The 20955-nt window shown below is 46.8% G+C and overlaps 1 protein-coding gene across 1 annotated transcript; it reads right to left on the reverse strand.

Annotated features, from left to right (window-relative positions):
• Positions 1–433: 433 nt before the first annotated feature.
• Nrn1 (neuritin 1) lies at positions 434–9558 on the reverse strand. The gene is made up of 3 exons (XM_021215568.1): positions 8871–9558; positions 4801–4945; positions 434–1656 (listed from the first exon to the last, which is right to left on the reverse strand). The coding sequence occupies exons 1-3, from the start codon at positions 8923–8925 to the stop codon at positions 1428–1430; spliced, it is 429 nt and encodes a 142-aa protein (XP_021071227.1). The 5' UTR covers positions 8926–9558; the 3' UTR covers positions 434–1427.
• Positions 9559–20955: the final 11397 nt, after the last annotated feature.

The raw sequence follows: 20955 nt of genomic DNA on the forward strand, positions 1-20955 counted from the left end.
GATCCTCACCTCTCTGCCCCTCTGCGGAGCCCTTAATGGCGGTTCCTTTGCAGGCTGCCTCTAGTCACCACAGAGGAAGCTGCGTGTGGCTTTATGGGGCCCAGCCCAAAGGAACCTTGGTTAGGGCTCAGGCCTACCTGGGGCCCGGGCAGCCGGCTGACCGGCTGACCACCGGGCGAAGTACCTGTGTGTGCAAGACCTGTCCTCCAGTGCACGTAGTAAAGGCCTTGCTCTTAATTTGAAAACGACTTACCCCCCCCCCAAGTATAATCGGAATGTGGGAGACATGGCCAAGTGTCCTAACTAATTAAGGTTCCCATGAAGTCAGAGGATCATCCAGACAGTTGGCGAGCAGGTGAATTTATCATCACCTGTCACCATGTGTTCCCCAAGAATTCTGGAATCTCGGCGGATGAAACAAACCGACACCCCATTTCAAACAATAACTTTTATTTTATACTTCTCTATACTTTGTAGCAAATTTTTGCTGAATTTAATTTATAATAAACTTTTTAAATTACATCTCTCTCTTTTTTTTAAAATCAAGGCTCTTTTATGTCAAAATCTTTTTTTTTAAATTCTATTTTAGATTTAACATTGATTACCCCCTTGTGATCTATACCGTTGGATATTCAGGTATTACTGTATGTGTAAGAGCTAAAACAAGAGAGAGGAAGGAAAATAAAGGCAGTGGACCTGAATGAGGGGCATCGACAATAGCAGGTGAAACCGGCCCCTCACGACCATAGCAGCATCTCTTATGACAACCTGTCCCACTATACCCAACCTCTTTCTCTCTCTCTCTCTTATCCTTAAAAAAATGCTAAGCCCACACGCTTGTGTTTTCGCTTTTCTGGAGGAGAAATGTGCAGTGGAAATGATCAAAACAAGGTACTGTGGAAGAAAGACGCGAGTGTGACTATTCACCAGCTGGTTCCCACGTGGACACCACTCTTGAAGTCATTCCCCTGGCCTTCTCCTTTTCCTTCTCACTTTCCCATTAGGAGGAGCCCATCATTTTTCATGTTATCAACATGATTAATATAGTAGGTGGCCCAGGGCCATTCCTGAGATTCTTTTGCCAAAATAAAATAAAATAAAATAAAAATTTAAAAATGGGGGTGAGTTTGCCGTTTTCTTATTTTTGTGTGAAGACGGACTAAAGGTGAGGTCCGATTTTGGCTGTGCTTGCTTGCTCACTGATCGGTAACATTTGGCAAATAAAACACAAGGAATCAAACAAAATTAAAAAAAAAAAAAAAAAAAAAAAAAGAAGAGAGAAACAGGATTTCCCACAATCCCATATGAGTGTTTTCAACATCAGAGAATCACAACGTCCTCAGAGAACGAATGGCTCTTCCTCTCGATTTCCGGGAGCATGGAGTGAGTGTGGGTGAGTGAGCGGAGGGGGGGACCCGGTCCCGCGCTCAGAAGGAAAACCAGGTCGCTAAAGCTGCCGAGAGAGACACCAGGAGCACGGAAAGCGCCGGGAGCAGGGACCCCGCCGCCCCGTTGCCGCTGCCGCAGAGTTCGAATAAGCTGCCTTGGATGTTGAGGTTTTTCGATTCTTTTCTCAGTTTATCCCACATATCTTTCGCCCCTTCCTGGCAATCCGTAAGAGCTGTGACCGTGCAGCTGTGGAAATCCTCCCAGTATCTGGCGAGGAAGAGAACAAAAACAGAAGGAGTAGCATCACTAGGTCTGCGCCCCAGGTGACTGCGTCCTCTCTAATCTTCCGGGCATCTTCTCCCTACTCGCCCCCTGGATCCCAGAGACCTGTTCTGAACTGAGTAACGTTCTGTCTGATCTTTGGTTCACCCCAGAAACTCGATCCCAGGGTGTGTAAGTCTCTCTTTTCCCCCTCAGATTTTCCTAGCCTGGTGCCAAGGGAGGACCTGACAGCCAGGAGCGGGGTCGCACCCGCTGCGTGGCGCTGGCACCGTGGCCTGCGCCAACAGATTGCTCACCCTCCTCCGGGAAAGCTAAGAAAACAGCACTAAGCCTTGCAAGCTGCGGCCCATTAATGCCTCTTAGCTAGCAAGATGGGCGACTTGCTCTGAGCCAGGCCCTCCCCCTCCCTGGCTTCTCACATTCTCCTCCCCCTCGCCCCTTCTGTTTCCCTCCTCTCCGCGCCGCGGTCCTCTCGCCTTCGCTCTGCTTCTCTCCCTCCACCCAGCCCCCACACCTTCCTTTTGTTTCCAGTTTCTCTTCACCCTCCCCCCACTTTTCTTTTCCCCCTACTCTCCGTTTCCCCCTCTTCCTTTCCGCGTGTTCCCCACTTGCTTCGGGTCGTCCGAGGCCATCCCGCCTTTCAACCGTCCCAGCGCTCCAAAGGCGTCGGGAGCTTCCCTCGCCTCCTCGCCTCTCTTCTCCGTTCCCCGGTCGGTGAGTGTTAAGTGCCTGGGCACCTAAGCGGGCTCTTGAGCCTCCTCCAGCTCTTGCAAACCCCCGTGCTCCTGATCTGCGAGCTGGGTGCTCCTCTCTAGCCTTCTTCATAGGTTTGAAACCCAGGAGCTTCTCTCCTACCTCTTCCAGTTTGTAGCACCCACTTCTCTAGAGTGGGCAAGTTGGCCACCTACGCAGTTCGTCCTGGGGCAGGGCTTCCGGAACCATCTCAAGTAACTCAGCTCCCCCACCCCCACCCCCGACCCCCGACTCCTGACCCCCTTCCCGGCCACACACACACACACACACACACACACACACACACACACACGCCCCTCCGCTCAGATTCAGCCCCGCCCCCACAACCTTCCTCCAACCTTTTCTTTTTTTCCTTTCTTCTTTCTTATGGTCCCCCTTTCTTCTGGAAACCTAAAATAGGTTCTCGAAACTAAATATAATCCCACGGCGTGATCGATTCCTAAGGCGCTGTCTCCTTTCGGAGCTGGGTCGATCAGCGCGTCTGGTAACTCAGGTCTGGTTCCCACTTCGCCCGGTCCCTGAGATTAGGGTCAGCAGACACTCTTAGCAGTGTGGGTGGTTTCATTGTTTGCTTGTTTTTTGTTTTGTTTTCTCAGCTCTTTCCTTTTTTGTTCACCGCGGGACTGTAAGCTTGTTGAAGGCAAGCTTAGCCTTTGCTTCCACTTCTAACCTGGCTTCTGGCCCATAGCGAGTTGTGAAAGCTAGTTGGAGTTCCTGGAACCCGGGCTGTCTCCTAGTTGACATTCCCCATTCTCTGAGTTATTAGGGCTCGGGGACCTGGGCACGGGGACTTTCCATTTCCACAATTTATAACAAACACCAACATTTACAGACTCCGCAAGGCTCGAGGGACAACTCCTCCGCAGAACTCCAAAGTATATAGCACCAGGGAAGCCAAGGACACACAAACTGCTCCTTTCTTTAGGTATCCCAGATAGGAGCAGAGCACTTCTGAAATGGGGGTGTGAAGAGCAAACATCCAACCTGGGTTTGGAATGGTGGACTTCACCCACTTTCTGAGCACTTTTAACTTAGTGGAGTCTGGATCCCACTGTTGCCTGTAACCTCAGGGACCCCACCTTCTCTTGTCTATGCTTTCCAGGATGCTAGTCTTGCTAAAAGTATATATTAAAAGCTGCCAGGAATATACCACTGTTTTATTATAGCACCATACCAGCCACTTAATTCTTGGAGTTTCTAGTAGGTACTGAGGTGATTAGGAAAGTTTATAGCAAGATAGACACCCCCCATCTGATCATAACTTAAATGAATATCCCTCTTCCCTATTTAGGAAGAGAGGAGCCACAAATATGCACAAAGCATGACATGGAAAATGGGCACTTCAACCTCTGGGAACAAAGAATCTTTCCTGGCTTTATTGTAAGGGCATTTTGTGGGAATGGTTGAGTACAGCTGTTTGTTTGTTTTTGTTTTTGTTTTTCATTTTTTGTTTTGTTTTCCCGCAAAAGGAAAACAAAATGTACGTTGCAGGAGATGGGAACATTTCTAAGGCCTGCAGAAGCTAGGATGCGGAGGCCCACTGCAGTGGGGGGCTTTCCTTGTCACCTCACCTACTGCCAGCTGTGGGCCTTCTAGTCCACTACTGAGAAAACACCACCCAGTCTGGCACTGAAGGCCTCTTCTCTCTGGGGTCTGTAGCTGCCCCTGTCTGTGGAGATAGTAGCTATGGGAAAGGGGAAGGGGGGCAGGAGGGAGCAAGAAGGTTGGCTACTCAAAACCTGAGAATGGGCTAGCAACGCCTTGGCAAAGCCTTCCAAGCCCCCAAATCACTGACACACAATATGGTTTCAGACTTTCTCCAAGAAACAGGGAGACCCCCACTCCCTTCCCGAACATGGCCTCTATTTTGGTATGTTTTGGAGGGGCTTTGCCTTTAACTAAATCTAGCATCACCCCCCAGCTCTCCTTAAACCAGAATCTACTGTTCAAGAGTACTCCGCAGGCTGCCCACTCACAAGAAGAAAGGTTGGAGATTATCTCAAAGGAAAGATTTTTTTTTTTTTCCGGAGCAAGAAACTGCTAAACTGCTACTTGCCCTGGTTCCAAGCCTGTCCAGGTGCAGGCCTGTAAAGCTCAGGGTAGTGGAAGATTCTCTTTCTTAGCCTTCCTCAGGCCATGGAGTCCCCTTAGATGGCGGCACAGACGCTGAACCAGGGAACTGAGCCTGAGGGCAGCCTTGGCCAGCAGGCAGAAAGGCACAGATGCCAACCAGCAGAATATTGAGCAAACGGGGCGGGGGGTCGAGAGGGGAGGAGGCGGGGGAGGACAGAAGATGAGGGTGGAGAGTGGGTGGCCTGTACTCTGACCTCAGCAGAGCCAGCAGAAGGGAAACCCGGGGTCAGAGGAGACACTTACGTGCACACGGTCTTGATGTTCGTCTTGTCGTCCAGGCCCTGCGGGTAGTTGGCCATGCTGTCGCCCAGCTTGAGCAAACAGTCTGAAAAGCCCTTAAAGACTGCATCGCACTTGCCCGCTGCTCTCACGGCCTGCACCAGGTAAGCTGTGGGGGAGGAGGGACACCAGTAAGCATCACCGCCACTCTGCCCCACTGCTGACCCTAAGGCCCCTTGGCGTGGTCTCTTTTCTGATCCAGCACTGTGGCCCAGGAATGACCTATTTGCATTCGGTCCACCTCTGGTGCAGATGGAGGGATCCGAGGGAGCGTGGGTGGGTGAAGAGGGATGGCAGGGAGGTGAGTCCATTTCTTTTTCTCCAGCCCGCTCCCAACTGCGCTCTATTTCTTTTTCTGTTTTCCTCGCCCCCTCTTCTCACCTCCCTCATCTCCTTTATTACTCCTTTTTTTCCTCACTCCCTCCTTGTCTCTCAACACTTCCTCCAGCAAAACGCTGTCACGTCTCGCGGTGCAATCTTCCATTTTTGTGGTGACAGAGGAGGTCTGAGAAACAGAGTGCTGGGGACGAAAACGGGCCTGGGGAAAGGTGGGGAGGCTGGGGTTACGCAGCTGAACTAAGTGCCACACCCCCAGAATAGCCATCGGGTACCCGGATCTTTGCCAGGCGCTCAACAAATAATTGCTGAATGAATGAATGAATGGTCTTTGGAAGGCAAGGGAACAGGATATTATTATTATTATTATTATTATTATTATTATTATTCTGATTGCCCAGCACAGAGTCTCTTGTTTGTGAAACTCTTAGGTGAATGCTTCCTCTGCACCTCTAAAGAAGGGCAATAAAGGTCCAGAGACCTAGTTGGAGTGAGGATTGGTCTCAGTAGGTGTGTGTGTGTGTGTGTGTGTGTGTGTGTGTGTTCCCGCGCGTGCGCTTGCGCGCGCCCTGTTTTCTCTTTGCTTCTCTGCACCCCTCACCTTTGCACACACCCCCCTTTTTTTTTCTGGAAACAGCTAGATCAGATCTTTCCTCTCAAGGCTGCAGCAAGCTGAGGCCTAGGTCTCTGGCTCGGTCGGGGGTGGGGTGGGGGTTAGACTGTACAAGCTGTGGCAGAGGTGGTGCCAGAGAGAAGGAAAAAATTTCAGGCCAAACTGAGGTTCTAGCTCCCATACTCAAACCAACCAAACTCTTGGAGGCGGTGAATTTAAGAGCTGCTAGGTTCTGGGCAGGCCAGCGCAGCTCAAACCCCATTTCTTCCCATCTGGTGGCTGACAAACACCCAGGGTACCCGAAGGGCCAGAGAGAGGCGCAAATCACCTCTGTGGGGAAGGGGAAAAGGTGAATTCCAAAATGGAAATGGGCCGTGGGCTCTAGGGGGTCCGAGCACAGGCCTCTTCTGCCTCCATCCCGGTGTGAAAACTTGCGGAAGGATAGATCACCTAGCACCCCCAGTCTCAGTCTACCTGTCCCTGAACATCAAGCTACTGCAGACTCGCGGGAAGGTGACCCAGTCAGCCGCAGCCAGCCGAGAGCTGCGCTTGGCAGATTGCTGCAGGAAGAGCTAGGCGGGACTAGTGCTTTTTAATCCGGAACGGGAAGCTCTGCGGAAGGGAGCGAGGTTAACTTCCACCTTAGCTGGGGCAAACACACAACCTTCCATAGACCTAGACTCTCCTTCACGCCGATTTAAAAAAAAAAAACAAAAAAACCCTTGGCACTATAATAAAGGCAAAATTTAAACACCGATACCGTGTCTTATGAATACATAAATCGTTGTTCTACTGTAGCTCGGCCACGATGAAAGAAATTGCATTAAGCTTCCTCTATAATGTATGCTACAAACATGCCTTTGCGAGAAGAAAACAAAATGCAACCTAGTCTCTCTGGCCGCAAGCCCTTCCTCACTCATTGCTCCTCCCCCTCCCCCCAAAATCAGGGTCGGATTTTAAAAGAGGGATTGGGGCTTTCTGGAGGCGGGAAGCTTTCCTGTCATTTTTTTTTTCCCAGGCGTTGCTGGAGCAGACCCCGCAGGGCGCATGTGTGTGAGCGTGTGTAAAATATGAATTCGGGAACATTTCTGTGTCTCGAAATTGTGGCTTCTAGAGATCTAGCTTGCACTGGAAAGCCGGAAGCAGTGCGCGGGACAGAGGTTGCAGGCACCAGCCTCTGCGCACATCGGCCGAGTTCCCAGTCCTTTCTGAACCCGGTTTCTGTAACCCCCGAGGCAGGCAGCCGGCCTGTCTCCTTTGCATCCCTATCCAGTGTGGTTTCCATGTGCTCATTCATTTCTTGGACCTCTCTCATTCATTCCAAACTTCCTCATTCGTTCTCCATCCTCTACTTCCCCGCCCCTCCCCAACCCCCACACTTCTTGCCAAATGTCAGTAATTTGGGACAGCTTCTATCCATGAATTAATAAACACTGAGGCTCTAATAAAAAAAAAAAAAGAAAGGTAGACATTTGGGAACATACATTTTAACTCCACTATGAAAATTTTGATCATCTTCAGGCTGAGGTTAATCAAATGCATCTCTCCTGAAATTACTGTTTCATTATTTCCTATTCTCATCTACCAGGAAAACAGAGTCGCCAAACATCCTCCAGGTGATGTCCCTATCTTAAAACATTAGCTGTTTCTTAATCTATGAACATTAGTCGTCTAACTGCAAAATGCCACACTCACTTATTTCTAACACTTAACGCATTTGCTGCCCTTGGGATCCATGTCCTACGATGGTTGCAGCTCTTTGAACTAATGTCAAAGGCACAAAACCACCAGATGCAAAGCATTAAGTCATTTCCTAAAATTAAAGGAAAAGGCAACATCCCGGTGCATGCTCCTTGCTTTGCAAAAATCCCAGTTTCTGCAAAAACAATAAACAAATAAACAACCAAAAAATCCCCCAAACAAATTCTCAAGATCACAGCAAATGCATATGGACCCCGGTAGAAGGAATCAGTTTTAATGTTCCGAGAGCCCCAATTTCTCTATATTTTTTATGAAGAAAAAATGTTAAGTATTTCTTCTCTTGTCCCACACAAATTTCCTGATGCACCCCTGAAATGCTGCAAGGATTTGTCTGTAAAGAATGCTATAGCCTGGCACGAACAGTTTTCTCCATCTGCAGAATGACCACTGGAGACTTTCTCATTTTTTCCTTTTGTACATTCTATTAATAAGCTGCTTTACTTTCCCTTTTCAGTTACATTAATTAATGCTTCCATCCGGTATCAGATAAGCGGATTCACTAGTACTTAAAACATTTGCATTTTGGATGGAAAAAATATGAACTTTAGAAAAGCTTCCCAACAGTGTAGCTGAGACTCGACATTCCTTAACATGAAATGGGGGGACTAAATCAATCCATCCATAAACCGCCGCAAACAAAAATTACAAATCCACGAAAAGATATATTGCGAACACGTTAAACCACTTTTCTGCATAAAAATAATAGAGATGCTAATCTGCAAAAAAAAAAAACACAGACACACATGAGCCTGAAAAAGTATATCAGTGCATATTTGGTTGATTTATCCTTCTCGGAGTAGTCCGTGGTGCTCAGAGCAAACGCTGCAGCTAGGATATAGGGGGAGGGGCGGAGAAAGGACAAAGTTCTAAATGCTGCAGTTTGAGGGCAGTCTTAGAATATCTTTGCTTTCTGCGTATAAACTTTTCAACCTTAGCTACCTAGCCATCTTATTCCTGCCTTCATCTTTAGACCCCTCAAGATAGTATCTTGCAGAATAACAGGGGGCAAATGCTATGAGCGCTCAGATCCTGTTTAACCCCAAAGAGGGGGAAAAATGGATGTGCGCTTTGGAGAAAAGGGGGAACCCCCCCCTCTTGGAAAACAGCCGGTCACACACACACACTTCCCTGCAAAAGAAATCGCTTTCTTTAGGGAAACCAAACCAGGATTCCTTCTAGAGTCCCCAAGAGCTAATGCCCCGACCCAGGGTGTCTGCAGGGTTTTCTGCAACCAGCGGCAGACGCCGGCCAGCAAGTCCCCTTAGGAGCCTCTGGGGCAGGCAATCTCCGGTCGCCTACCAAGCCGTACCGGGCGGCCACTTACCTATTTGCACCGCGAGGATCAGTGAAATATATCTGCCGTTCAACTTAAGTCCCATCCTACGTTTAGTCAAACCATTTGCGACCGCAGACCTTTAAATAGTTAGTTTAGAGAACGCGGGGGAAAGCTGAAAAATAGGCATTGCCAACAAGTTCCGGGAGCGACAGAGACTTTATGCACTGGGAAGGCAGAGGGAGGAGAGAAAGAGAGGGAGCGAGGAAGAGACAGAAAGAGAGCGAGAGAGTGAGAGGCTGGGGGGGGGGGAAGAGCTGGGAATGGTTCACTCCATTAGGAGGGGGCGGAGGAAGTACAGCCTCACGCCCACGAGCAGGCCTGACGTGGGGGATGACACGGATTGATTTTTTTTTTTTTATAATATAGACACCTTGGTAGAGAATCACCATTTATAGTCATAAGACTCTGGAATTAATCAGATATCTCCAATTAATGTGCGATCTCAATGAAATCTCGCCTCTCTGGGGTGACCGCTTCTCATCCCGGTGGCCACCCCCGCCTCCTCGTTCCAGGGGCCCCCAGCCCCGCCCCCTCCCTGCGCAGAATCGGGGCTCCCTCTCCTCTCCCCGCCCCGGAGCTGGGGAGTCCTGGCGCGCCCACTCGATTGTTCAACCTGCTCCCTCCTTCCACCGGCGCCACAACGAACCCAGACACTTCCAACCCTGCAGAGAGGTTTGGGGAGCTTCGGGCCCAGGGTGGTAGAAAGGGGAGAGACTCCTTCGAGCCGAATCACCCCTCAGCGGGGTGCAGACCCCCTCACTTGCCTACTCTCGTTTTCTCTCCAGCCCCGCAGCTGAGCTCTAGGCACAGCCTAGAGCGCCTGAGCACACAACCCGGCCCCCAGCACACGCACACACTCACAAAAGCGCACGGCCGGGGGAGCGAAGCCGAGCGCCCCGAGCTCGCCCGCACACTCTGCACGCGAGCGCGCGTACACACCCAGGCCCCGGGGGTTTGTTCGGCACACACGGGGCCCCAGAAATAGACTCTGCCTGCCCTCTTGTGAATGTCACTATTCGCGACGCTCACCCACCGGAGGGGCATCTATACCAGGCATAGAGACACCTATTTTGAGGGGTTGGGATGGCTATCCGGTAAGAAGCCTAGGCTAAGGTAATTTTCGGATTCTTGTGATTTACAAACTCTTCGCGCTTTAGGAAATTTCCAAGGCAAGCTCTGGTGTGCAAGCTCCTTTCTGGGAGCCTTCTAGGGTCATTTGTAGGGTCACACTGACATATTCACACACGCACCCACGTCCATCACGTACACACACGCACACCCGGACCCACACACACCTGTGCTGTTTATTTTATTTTATTTTTTGATGATCCAGCACTGACTGCAGCAAAGAAATATCTCTTCAGCTGCGTTTGTGCAAGGTCCTGTAGTGGATCGTGTAAGACGGAAAAATAACCAGGGCTACTTCTTAAATGAAATTAAGTTTTGATTTTTTTTCTCCTTTTCTGCAATGCACCACACCCTCTTTCCCAGTCTGAATTCTAGCGTCTTTAATCAAATGTTGAAGGCCGCATTGGCTAACTGTATTACTTGAGCCAATAAAGAGATAAGCGAAAAGTAGAAAATAAAAGAACCTTTATATTTTACAAGACTGCAGAGCAACCGAGTAAGGCTTTCAAGTTAGTGGCAGGAATGAAAGGGGATTAGGGAGATGGGCCCTCCGTTTAATTTGCCTTTCGAAGCCCCTGCACTGGGAGCCCACACAGTCAGCCATCTGTGCACACAGACGGAGAAAGGGAGAAAAGGGTGCAAAACTGGGGTCAGGTGACAGGCGGTGGAGGGACTGAGGAGGACCGCGAGGGTCTTGACGCAAGGAGAAGCTGAAGAGAGCGTACCGAGGGGACCCAAGCTTGCAGCCCTGCAGAACCGCAGAACCAGGGCAGGCCGCCACGGCTGTAGGGGCGGAGCCACGTCCCTGCCCCTGGTGATGTCAGTGGTGGGTGGGCGGGGCAGCGGGGGCGCGCTTTCCTAGTGTCCAGGGGCCCAGAGGCGGCGCCTGGAGTTTCCTGCCCCAGTGTTCAGAGGCTCCCAGAAAAGCAGAAAAGGTGGGCGGGAAGGAGGCGGGGCGAGAAGGGTGGCGAGTGGGGGGCGTCCCTCGGACCCTCCCCCAATGCTCTCCAATGGTAGAGAAGGGGCTGGCTAGGGGCGGGACCTCAAGGTTGGAAACCCTTCCCGTACTAGCTTGTCCCTACAGGGTTCCACGCACAGGGCCACCGGTTTCCCCCTCTTCCACCCACGTCCGTGGCTCTGAGCCGAGTCCTCCTGTCTCTGCTCCAAAGTCTCAGAGCCTGAGTATCCGGGGATTTACATTTCGTGCCCTCAACGTCCTTGCCTTCCTCCCGCTCACTCATCGGGACCTTCTAGAACATTTTCAGTGGGTGCCCTGGGATCTTCCCTACTACATTCCTTCTCACTTAAAACCAGAGGCTTTAGGTGTGAGGAGGCTGCATTGAAAGACTAAATGGGGAGTTGAGTGAATCGTGTGCTCGAGGGCAGGCGTCTGCAGTCCTGCGCCTGTGTATAGATTCTGAGCCCGCTTTGCCATGCCACCTGGGTTGCCTGCTGGTCCTTCCCTTTACACTGTCCCCCTCTACTTCCTGGCCTCCCTTCCCTGGTACAAGGCTTTAAAAAAAGTGAAGCAAGAGGCTGGCAGAAGTACAGTCCATAAATAATCCGGGAGAATGAATAATTGAAAGCAGATGCTAACGATATTTTTGTTTTTGAAATTTCTAACCTTTTAAAATCACAGGTCATTCTTCAGTCTAGGCCCCCGGAAGGCTTGTTTCTTCCTATTTCTTAACCGAAGGGTAATAAAAGCCAAGATCATGGGCAAGGGTGACTGAGATCACAGGGCAGTATCCATGCTTGGGGGTGGACTGGAGGACATTTCTTTTATTAACTTGAAAAGCCTATTCATGTCATACTTAACGTGAGAGCATAGCCCTGTCCTTCACATGACCTTGGGCGTCCCTATGGGGTTTCATTCTTCCAATCTGAAAATGAAGAGGACAGGTCTATGATGCGATTTTCAGAGGATCTTCAACTTTGCCTTCTTATGAATCAGGGCTTTCTTAGAATACGGTGGACATGTCTGGAAGAGGGGATGTCCAAAGCAAAGAATAATACCTAAGCAAAAATGTCTGTCATAGGTCAATAGGGGTAAAGACGATTCCCCTTCCAATAACTCATTTTCCTAAATGCAGTAAAAGAAGTTAAAAAAAAAAGTTCTTGGTGCTGTTTGGGTCTTCAGGCTGAACATAAGGAACACCAAATGTAGGTGTGTGTAAGTGACAGGCAGGCAGAATTCCTTTTCCTCGAAACACCCAGGTTCGCTCTCAATTCAGGCTGGGCCACCACTCCAGTTTGGCTGAGCAGTTTATGAGTTGGTTTCCCCGCTTCCTCTTCTACTTCATCATGCACAGACTTCCCAGAAGCTGCCATCTCCAGACATATCCCCTTGAAATTGTTTGTGAGAGCAGTTGCCAGGGCCAGTGGGAGTTCCCGTCTCTGCCTTCTAGGCCAGACAAGAAGCTGGAGGTGTTCTAGAATGGATGGACTTAGCAACCTGCCTCTCCCAAATTCAACCTGTCATTGTTTTTAACTTTCAATAAAACCTTTAATCAAAGTATGAATGTAAATATTGCTGATTCTTTTCCATTGAAATAACTCGACCATATTTAAGCTAGGAGGGATGTGAATTTGCATATGGTATTATGTCTTTTGTCATCTCAATAAACTCCATGGAAGGTAAAGAGGCAGAGGGTCGGGGATGATGACACATGTCACAAATGGTCTCTGAAATGTAAAGTGTGTATATATGTGCACACTTGTCTGTGTGGTCAAAGCAGAAGGGGAGGCTATGTGCAAGAGAGAAGGGGAGGCAGTGTATAGGGACGAGAAGGGGTGATAGTGGGGTGAATGAATAAGAACCAAGCACAGTGGTTACATCTGTGAAACGTCCTGATGAAACCCATTATCTTGTATGTGAAAGAAAAACGTTAATTAAAAAACAAGAAGAATCCATGTTAGGAGCCCCTTTTCTACCCTCATGCTTACTCCTTGGTAAGGTGACTTTTTCCCCTTTCAAAATTCAGTGACACCTTTAGTCTTGAAATCTATGGTGGACTGAGGAAACTTGGTTTTAATGCAGACATTTGGATTCCCGAAGTTAACGCTCTCCTCTTTAAAATATGCATTGTTGCTGTGGAATGTAGACAGGGAATGTTGAGGTGACCGTGATGAGCTGAACATCTGCACGGTTCCTCTCCACAATGGATTACGTGTGATTTGTGTTCCTTGGACCAGAAGGAGCAGAGATATTGGTGACACAATTAAACACTTGAGAGAGGTCCCTGAGAGGCACTTTGACGTTGTGTGAGCTCTGATCTCTGACGGGAGACTTGTGAGCCGAACACTAGAAAGGTCTTCTTCTTGGGGGGCGGTACATCCCGGAGTGTTAGGGACCATGAGGCATCTCAGGCTTGCTCCACAGCCTCAAGCAAGGACTGCTAGAACGAAGGCAAACAAATTGCATGGGGAAAACACGGTAAAATGTCAAGAGCTGGAGAAAGTGAAAGGGGACTTGCATTCTCGTTTTTGCCCCTGGTATTGTTTTCTTTAATGCTCCAAGTTATTTTAAAATAGATTAGTTAAAAAAAATCAATTCTAGGTAGTTATGGGGTTTGCTACAGTTTTCATAATGTTAGTGTGTCCCCCAGTGGTTCCTGTATTGAAATTTAATCACTGTAGTGAGATATTAAAAGAGAGGCAACTTAATGAAACTATGGTGTTCAGAGGCAGGGCTTTTGGGAAGTGATCAGGATCAGGTAAGGTCATCGTGGGGATCCATGAGTGAATACTACTAGCTTCATAGAGAGACTGACCAGAGGACACACACACACACACACACACACACACACACACACACACACCACATTCTATAAACACACACATACGTTATACAGATACACACACTCTCTCTTATATATATATATGTGTGTGTGTGTACAACAAACATACTATACACTTGCTCTCCCTGTCTCTCTCCCTCTCTGTCTCTCTGTCTGTCTCTGTCTCTGTCTGTCTCTGTCTCTCTCTCTTTCTCATAAAAGTAACTTTTATCCACCTGGCTTAATTGTCATCAGGGATGGAGGCTTACTGCTGAATAAACTCACCCTTTTTTGAGCTCTTTCTGAACTCTGGCTGGCTGGTTCAATTTAGCCGTTTCTGCTCAAACTTCTCTCCAAGATGACTGATTCAATCTGGATTCTCTCAGCTTCTCACTGAATTGCTGTGCTTGACCTCAAACTAACTCTGGCAATCTACCCTAATCTTCTGGTTCCTTCTCATTCTCTGGCTTGTCCTGTCTTCACCTGTGTCCAGCTTGTACTCTCTGCAGAAATGTCCTTGTAAAAACTACTTCTGAACTCTACAAACTGAACTATCGTGAACTCCACTCTCAACTCACTGTCTCAACCACATCGACTAGAACTCAGAGATCTGCATGCCTCTGTCTTCTGAGTGTTGGGATTAAAGGCATGTATCACCATACCTGAACCTAAGCTTTTCTTTACCTGAAACTTGGTCTATGCCATACTGGCCTTGAACTCAAGAGATCTGCTTGCCTCCGTCTCCTGGGATAAAAGACGTGTCTACATTCTAGCTAGATCACATAGACGTAGAAGCTCTTCGGATGTGATCACTTGCCAGAGCAGCCATGTTGCTGGGTTAACATTTCTCTACAGTCTCTTGCCGCTGGTGCTCTGGTTGATGCGAGCTCTCCGCTTGTAAGAAGTATCCTTAGGTGTTTTGTTACAGTAATGTAAATAGGCTAAGACTTACCTGTCCAAAAACTTTGAAATACAAGTTACCGTATGAGATAAAGGGCTTTTGTTTGTTGCTTTCTTACTTTGAGACAGGATCTTAGAGTCCAAACTGGCTTGGAATTTACTTTGCATCGCAGATTGGCCCTGAACGTGCCATTTTCCTGTGTCCCTCAGTGGTTCCTGCATTGAAATTTAATCACTGTAAATGAGTTATTAAGAGTGGTAACAATGAATTTATGAAATTCTTAGGCAAATGGATGGATCTGGAGGATATCATCCTGAGTGAGGTAACCCAATCACAAAAGAACACACATGATATGCACTCACTGATAAGTGGATATTAGCCCAGAAACTTAGAATACCCAAGATACAATTTGCAAAACACATGAAACTCAAGAAGACAGAAGACCAAAGTGTGGATACTTCGTTCCTTCTTAGAATGGGGAACAAAATACCCATGGAAGGAGTTACAGAGACAAAGTTCGGAGTGGAGCCTGAAGAAATGACCATCCAGAGACTGCCCCACTTGGGAATCCACCCCATAAACAACCACCACACCCAGTCACTAGGCAGAAGCCACCAAGAGCCTGCTTTTGACAGGAGCCTGATATAGCTGTCTCCTGAGAGGTTCTGCCAGTGCCTGGCAAGTACAGAAGTGGATGCTCACAGTCATCCACTGGACGGAGCACAAGGTCCCCAATGAAGGAGCCAGAGAAATACTCAGGGAGCTTAAGAGGACTGAAGCCCCATAGGAGGAACATCAATATGAACTAACCAGTACCCCCAGAGCTCCTTGGAAATATACCACTAATCAAAGAAAACACAAGGTGGGACTTGTGACTCTAGCTATATATGTAGCAGAGGATGGCCTAGTTGCTCATCAATGGGAGGAGAGGCCCTTGATCCTTTGAAGGCTCTAGGCCCCAGTATAGGGGAATGCCAGGGCCAGGAATGGGAGTGGGTGGGTTGGGGAATAGGGGGAGCAGGCAGGGGATAGAGGATTTTTGGAGGGAAAACTAGGAAAGGGGATAACATTTGAAATGTAAATAAAGAAAATATCTAATAAAAAATTAAAAAAGAGTGGTAACAATGAAACTACGGTGTTTAGAGGCAGGGCCTTTGGGAAGTGATCAGGATCAGGTGAGATCATCGATAATCCATACTGAATGTTGCTAGCTTCATAGAGGGATTGACCATGTGACTTAGCCATGTGACTACGAGACAGCTTCCAGGGGTTAGGATTATCCGCATGCACAGCTACATTCAGTAGATAAAGATTAGGCCTTAAATAAGCATTAGAAAACTGTGGACTGAAAAGTATTGTCAATGTGGGAGGGACTGGCAGGGAAGGAGGCCCGTGATCAAGATGTAAAGTGAATAAATACATTAATGGAAAAAAGAAAAATATCGACAAATTTGATTATAATAAGTGGAAAACTTTCTATGGATAACATCTTAAGGAGAATGAAGAAAAAAGCAAATTCCAAACAACCATAAAAATTGGGTTCAAGATAGCGATTAGCATGGAGATGCATAACTGGTCAAGGTGCAGAGAATAAGAGACTGGAATGTTTAGCCCTAAATGGGAGATCTATAGTATATACCTTCCTCCCAATACTCAGGGATCTTTGTAGAGGAGGATCAGGAAGATCGTAAGACACAGGGGCAGAGGAGGAATACAAGGAGAGCTACCTCCTAGACACAACAGGGCATTTCCATATGTGAATACACATAAGACCTATACAAGCTCAAGGCAGACAAAGCCCCGCTTGGAAAGGGAAGTTGGGCAGGACATCCCAGCCCTAGCTCTGGGGCTCTTGGAGGGAGAGTCAGTTCTCCTTAAGAGCCTGTCCTTTCGTGGTGGTCCACACCTTTAATCCCAGCACTCGGGAGGCAGAGGCAGGTGGATTTCTGAGTTCGAGGCCAGCTTGGTCTATAAAGTGAGTTCCAGAACAGCCAGGGCTATCTATACAGAGAAACCCTGTCTCAGAAAAAAAAAAAAGATGCATATACAAAATGTATATATGGACATTTTGGAATCATAGAGTAAAGAAATCGTGGATTTATATATTAAAGAAATCAAACAACCTAATATATAAAAAGAATTGAAAATTCACCAATGACATTTAAATTACATAAATTTAGCACTGGCTTTAGATTTTATGCCATATAATATCTGGAATTGCCATTAGAAAGCTTCATTAAGCATTAGACACTGAGTTCCAGGGTTAACATTTGCCCCCTTTATGCCTGTATCACTCTTTAACATATATTTTGTGTGAGTTTGTGTGTCTGTACACACAATTGCACACACACATACACACACAGGTATGCAGTATCTATGGATGTCAGAAGCAAGGATTGGATCCTTTGGAACTGGACTCACAAGCAGTAGTGACCTGTTGGGCATAGGTTCTGGAAACCAAACTCAGATCCTCTGAGACAACAGCAGGAATACCTAAGCACTGTGCATCTCTGGAGGCTCCTTTATCATCTTTTAAATGGCTGTAATCCCCACTCTCTTGAGCAACTTGCAGTGCTCTGATTATATCTGTACGCTAGAGTTTATGATGAACAGAGTAGGGTGTAAAAAAAAAAAAAGAGCGTGTCCTTTGGTGGTCATTTGTGGGAAAGGGGTCTGGGAGGAGCTGAGGGAAACTAGATGAATATGAGTGAATATGATCAAAGTACATCACGTGAAACTCTCAAAGGATTAATACATAAAAATAATTGCTGTCACGTCCCAGGTATTTTTCACATATTGTTGTAAGCATTTTACATGGCGTAATACATTAAAATCTCAAAAATATATAAAAAAAAATTGTTGTCAAGAATTTGAGATTTCTCCCAAACCATATATTTAAAAGCAACCCCCTCATAAAACAATTTCATTGGGCGTGGGGAGGAAGTGTATACAATTTAATCCAAAAATGTAGTGAAACTGGCTTCATATTACCTCCCACCCCCCCTAAAGATGCAGCTCATGTGTATCATGTCTTAGATGGTGTATAAGGTCACAGGGTGCAAGGATGACCTTCCCATGTGGTCCGTCTCACTTGGTGATTGCCACACTGTGATCATTCAACTATAGGAGGATTACCTCAGAACATCAAAGCTGTGTTTTCCATGTCTCTCAGAACCATGTTAACTGATTGCAGCATTGTTGGTAATTTGTGTTGGTGTCTGCCCCTAGCCCAAGTCTCTCTGTCCTTCTGTCCTTCTGCCTCCCTGCCTCCCCAACTCCCTGTCTCCTTGTCTCTCTGTGTCTGTCTGTGTCAGTCAGTCAGTCAGTCAGTCAGTCTGTCTGTCTGTCTGTCTGTCTGTCTGTCTGTCTGTCTGTCTGTCTGTCTGTCTCCCTGCCTTCCCAACTCCCTGTCTCCTTGTCTCTCTGTGTCTGTCTGTGTCAGTCAGTCAGTCAGTCAGTCAGTCAGTCAGTCAGTCAGTCTGTCTGTCTGTCTGCCTCTCTCTTTTCCTGTCTCTATGTCTCCCTGCCTCTCTAGCTCTCTGTCTCTCTGTCTCTCTGCCTGTCTGTGTCCTCTGCCTCTCCTTTTCTCCAATGTAGAGTCCAGAGGATGACTTTTGGGAGAGAACTCTCTCCTTTGCCTTGGAAGAAGAAATTGAACCAGTTGAACTTGGCTTATCTGTTTGGTAGACAGTGCCTTTACCTGCTAAGCCATCCCTTGGGCTCACAGTTTCCTCTTTTTATTTAACTGATGAATTCTTTTCGTTGTAGAGAAATGTTTTGAAATCACAAGGATGTCCTTGTGTACACACCTCCATTTTTTAAAAAATCTGGGCAATCTTTGTAAAAATGCTATTGATATAAAAGCACTCGTTTATGTTTATAATTTCAGTTTCAATACAATACCACTTATTTAATTACATATGAACTCTACCTACAGCCTCAGCATTTGCTAACCTGTTTTATTTTCATCTTACCTATTATTTTTTTGTTATGCTATGTTAAAATAGCCCCCCCTGAGTGAGGTCTGATTGCCTTTGAACATATCTTGAATTCTTATTTCTACTCTAACAGAGTCACTTAACACAAAACGTCTGGGAGCAGAGGTGTGAGATTTTTTTCCTCCACCCACCAAAAAATAACGGTAACCCCCAACTGCTCATCCTACAATTCAATTTTCACATTAGCTACCTGGAGGTAGCACCAGATCCCACAGGTTAAGGGCTCAACACCACACACCTGTTCTCATTTCAGATGCCAATAGTAAGAGGTAGGTTGTCCACTTATGCTTCTGACCAATCACCAATAAATCGAGGGTTACCTTGATTCCCTTCCTGGGATTTTGGTAAACTTGCAAGAATGGCTTATGGAACTTGAGGGAGCCATTTTCTTACATTTATTTCTTTACCACGAAGCATACATAGCCAAATGGAATTTTTGGTATGGGGCAAAGTACACAGGGTCTGTGCTTCCCTGCCTTCTCTGCGGCCACCTTCTAGAAACTGACGAGCTGCTCTGCATCGGGTAAACATATGCTACAGAGATGCAATCAGTTTTAATGGAAATCTTTGGGCTCTTAGTTCAAAAGAATATTCATCGGGTCACTTCTTCCGTAAGCGGGTATGCATGTCTGTTGTGTCAACCTCCCTGATTGCGTTGTTTCGATCATATTGAAGTTTTAGGTATCCATTCTCTAGGTTACCCGAACGCACTCTGGACACCCATTGTGATGGTTTTGTGTTTCTTGGTTTTCCTAGCAGTGTGGCCGGGCTCTGTTATAAAGCTGCATATTTTAGAGTCCAGTGAATGATGTGCGAGGTAACTCCTCATTGTGGTTTAGATTTGAACTCTGAATGTGCCAAGTATTTTTCGCATGCCTGTCAGCTCTGTATAAGCCACCTTTAAAAAGTTTATTTTAGGGAGTGGGGTATAGGGAAGTTTCGGGAGAGCATTTGAAATGTAAATAAAGAAAATAATAAATAAATAAATAAATAAATAAATAAGTAAAAATAAAAAAGTTTATTTTATTTTTAATTGTGTCTCTCTCTCTCTCTCTCTCTCTCTCTCTCTCTCTCTCTCTCTCTCTCTGTGTGTGTGTGTGTGTGTGTGCATGAAGGTTGATGTTTGCAGATGTCAAAGGTGTCAAATATCTTGGAGTTGGAGTTACAGGAGGTTGTGGCTGATGGGAATGAAACTCAGGTTCTCTGGAAGAGCAATCCATCCTCTTAAACCACCTCTCAAACCTCTTATATGCTCTTGTTTGAGAAATGTCTATTCAGGTCTTTGCCCATGGTTGTTTTTTCATAAAAAATTAATAACAAGCATTACTTTTGTTTTTATTTTTTTTATATTTCAAAAGTATTTTTTCCAATTTTTATTAGGTATTTATTTCATTTAAATTTTATTTTGTTATTATTATTTTTTTATTTTTTTATTTTTTTGGTTTTTTCGAGGCAGGGTTTCTCTGTATAGCCCTGGCTGGCCTGGAACCCACGTTGTAGACCAGGCTGGCATCGAACTCAGAAGAACTCAGAAATCTGCCTGCCTCTGCCACCCAAGTGCTGGGATTAAAGGTGTGCACCACCATGCCCGGCTTCATTTACATTTTAAATGTTATCCCCAAAGTCCCCTATACCTTCCCCCCTCTGCTATACACCCACTCCCCCTTCTTGGACCTGGTGTTCCCCTGTACTGGGGCATATAAAGTTTGCAAGACCAAGGGGCCTCTCTTCCCAAAGATGGCTGACTAGACCATTTTCTGCTACATATGCAGCTAGAGACACGAGCTCTGGGGGTGCTGGTTAGTTCATATTGTTGTTCCACCTATAGGGTTGCAGACCCCTTCGGCTCCTTGGGTACTTTCTCTAGCTCCTCTATTGGGGGCCCTGTGTTCCATCCAATAACTGACTGTGAGCATCCACTTCTGTGTTTGCCAGGCACTGGCATAGCCTCACAAGGGACAGCTATATCAGGGTCATTTCAGCAAAATCTTGCTGGTGTATGCAATAGTGTCTGCGTTTGGTGGCTGATTATGGGATGGACTCCTGGGTGGGGCAGTTTATGGATGGTCCATCCTTTCTTCTCAGCTCCAAACCTTATCTCTGTAATCCCTTCTATGGGAGTTTTGTTCCCAATTCTAAGAAGGGGCTAAGTGTCCACATTTTGGTCTTCCTTCTTCTTGAGTTTCATGTGTTTTACAAATTGTATCTTGGGTATTCTAGGTTTCAGGGCTAATATCCACTTATCAGTGAGTGCATATTATGTGAGT

The sequence above is a fragment of the Mus pahari genome, chromosome 16, assembly GCF_900095145.1.
Source record: "Mus pahari chromosome 16, PAHARI_EIJ_v1.1, whole genome shotgun sequence".
In the NCBI taxonomy this organism is placed as follows: Eukaryota; Metazoa; Chordata; class Mammalia; order Rodentia; family Muridae; genus Mus; species Mus pahari.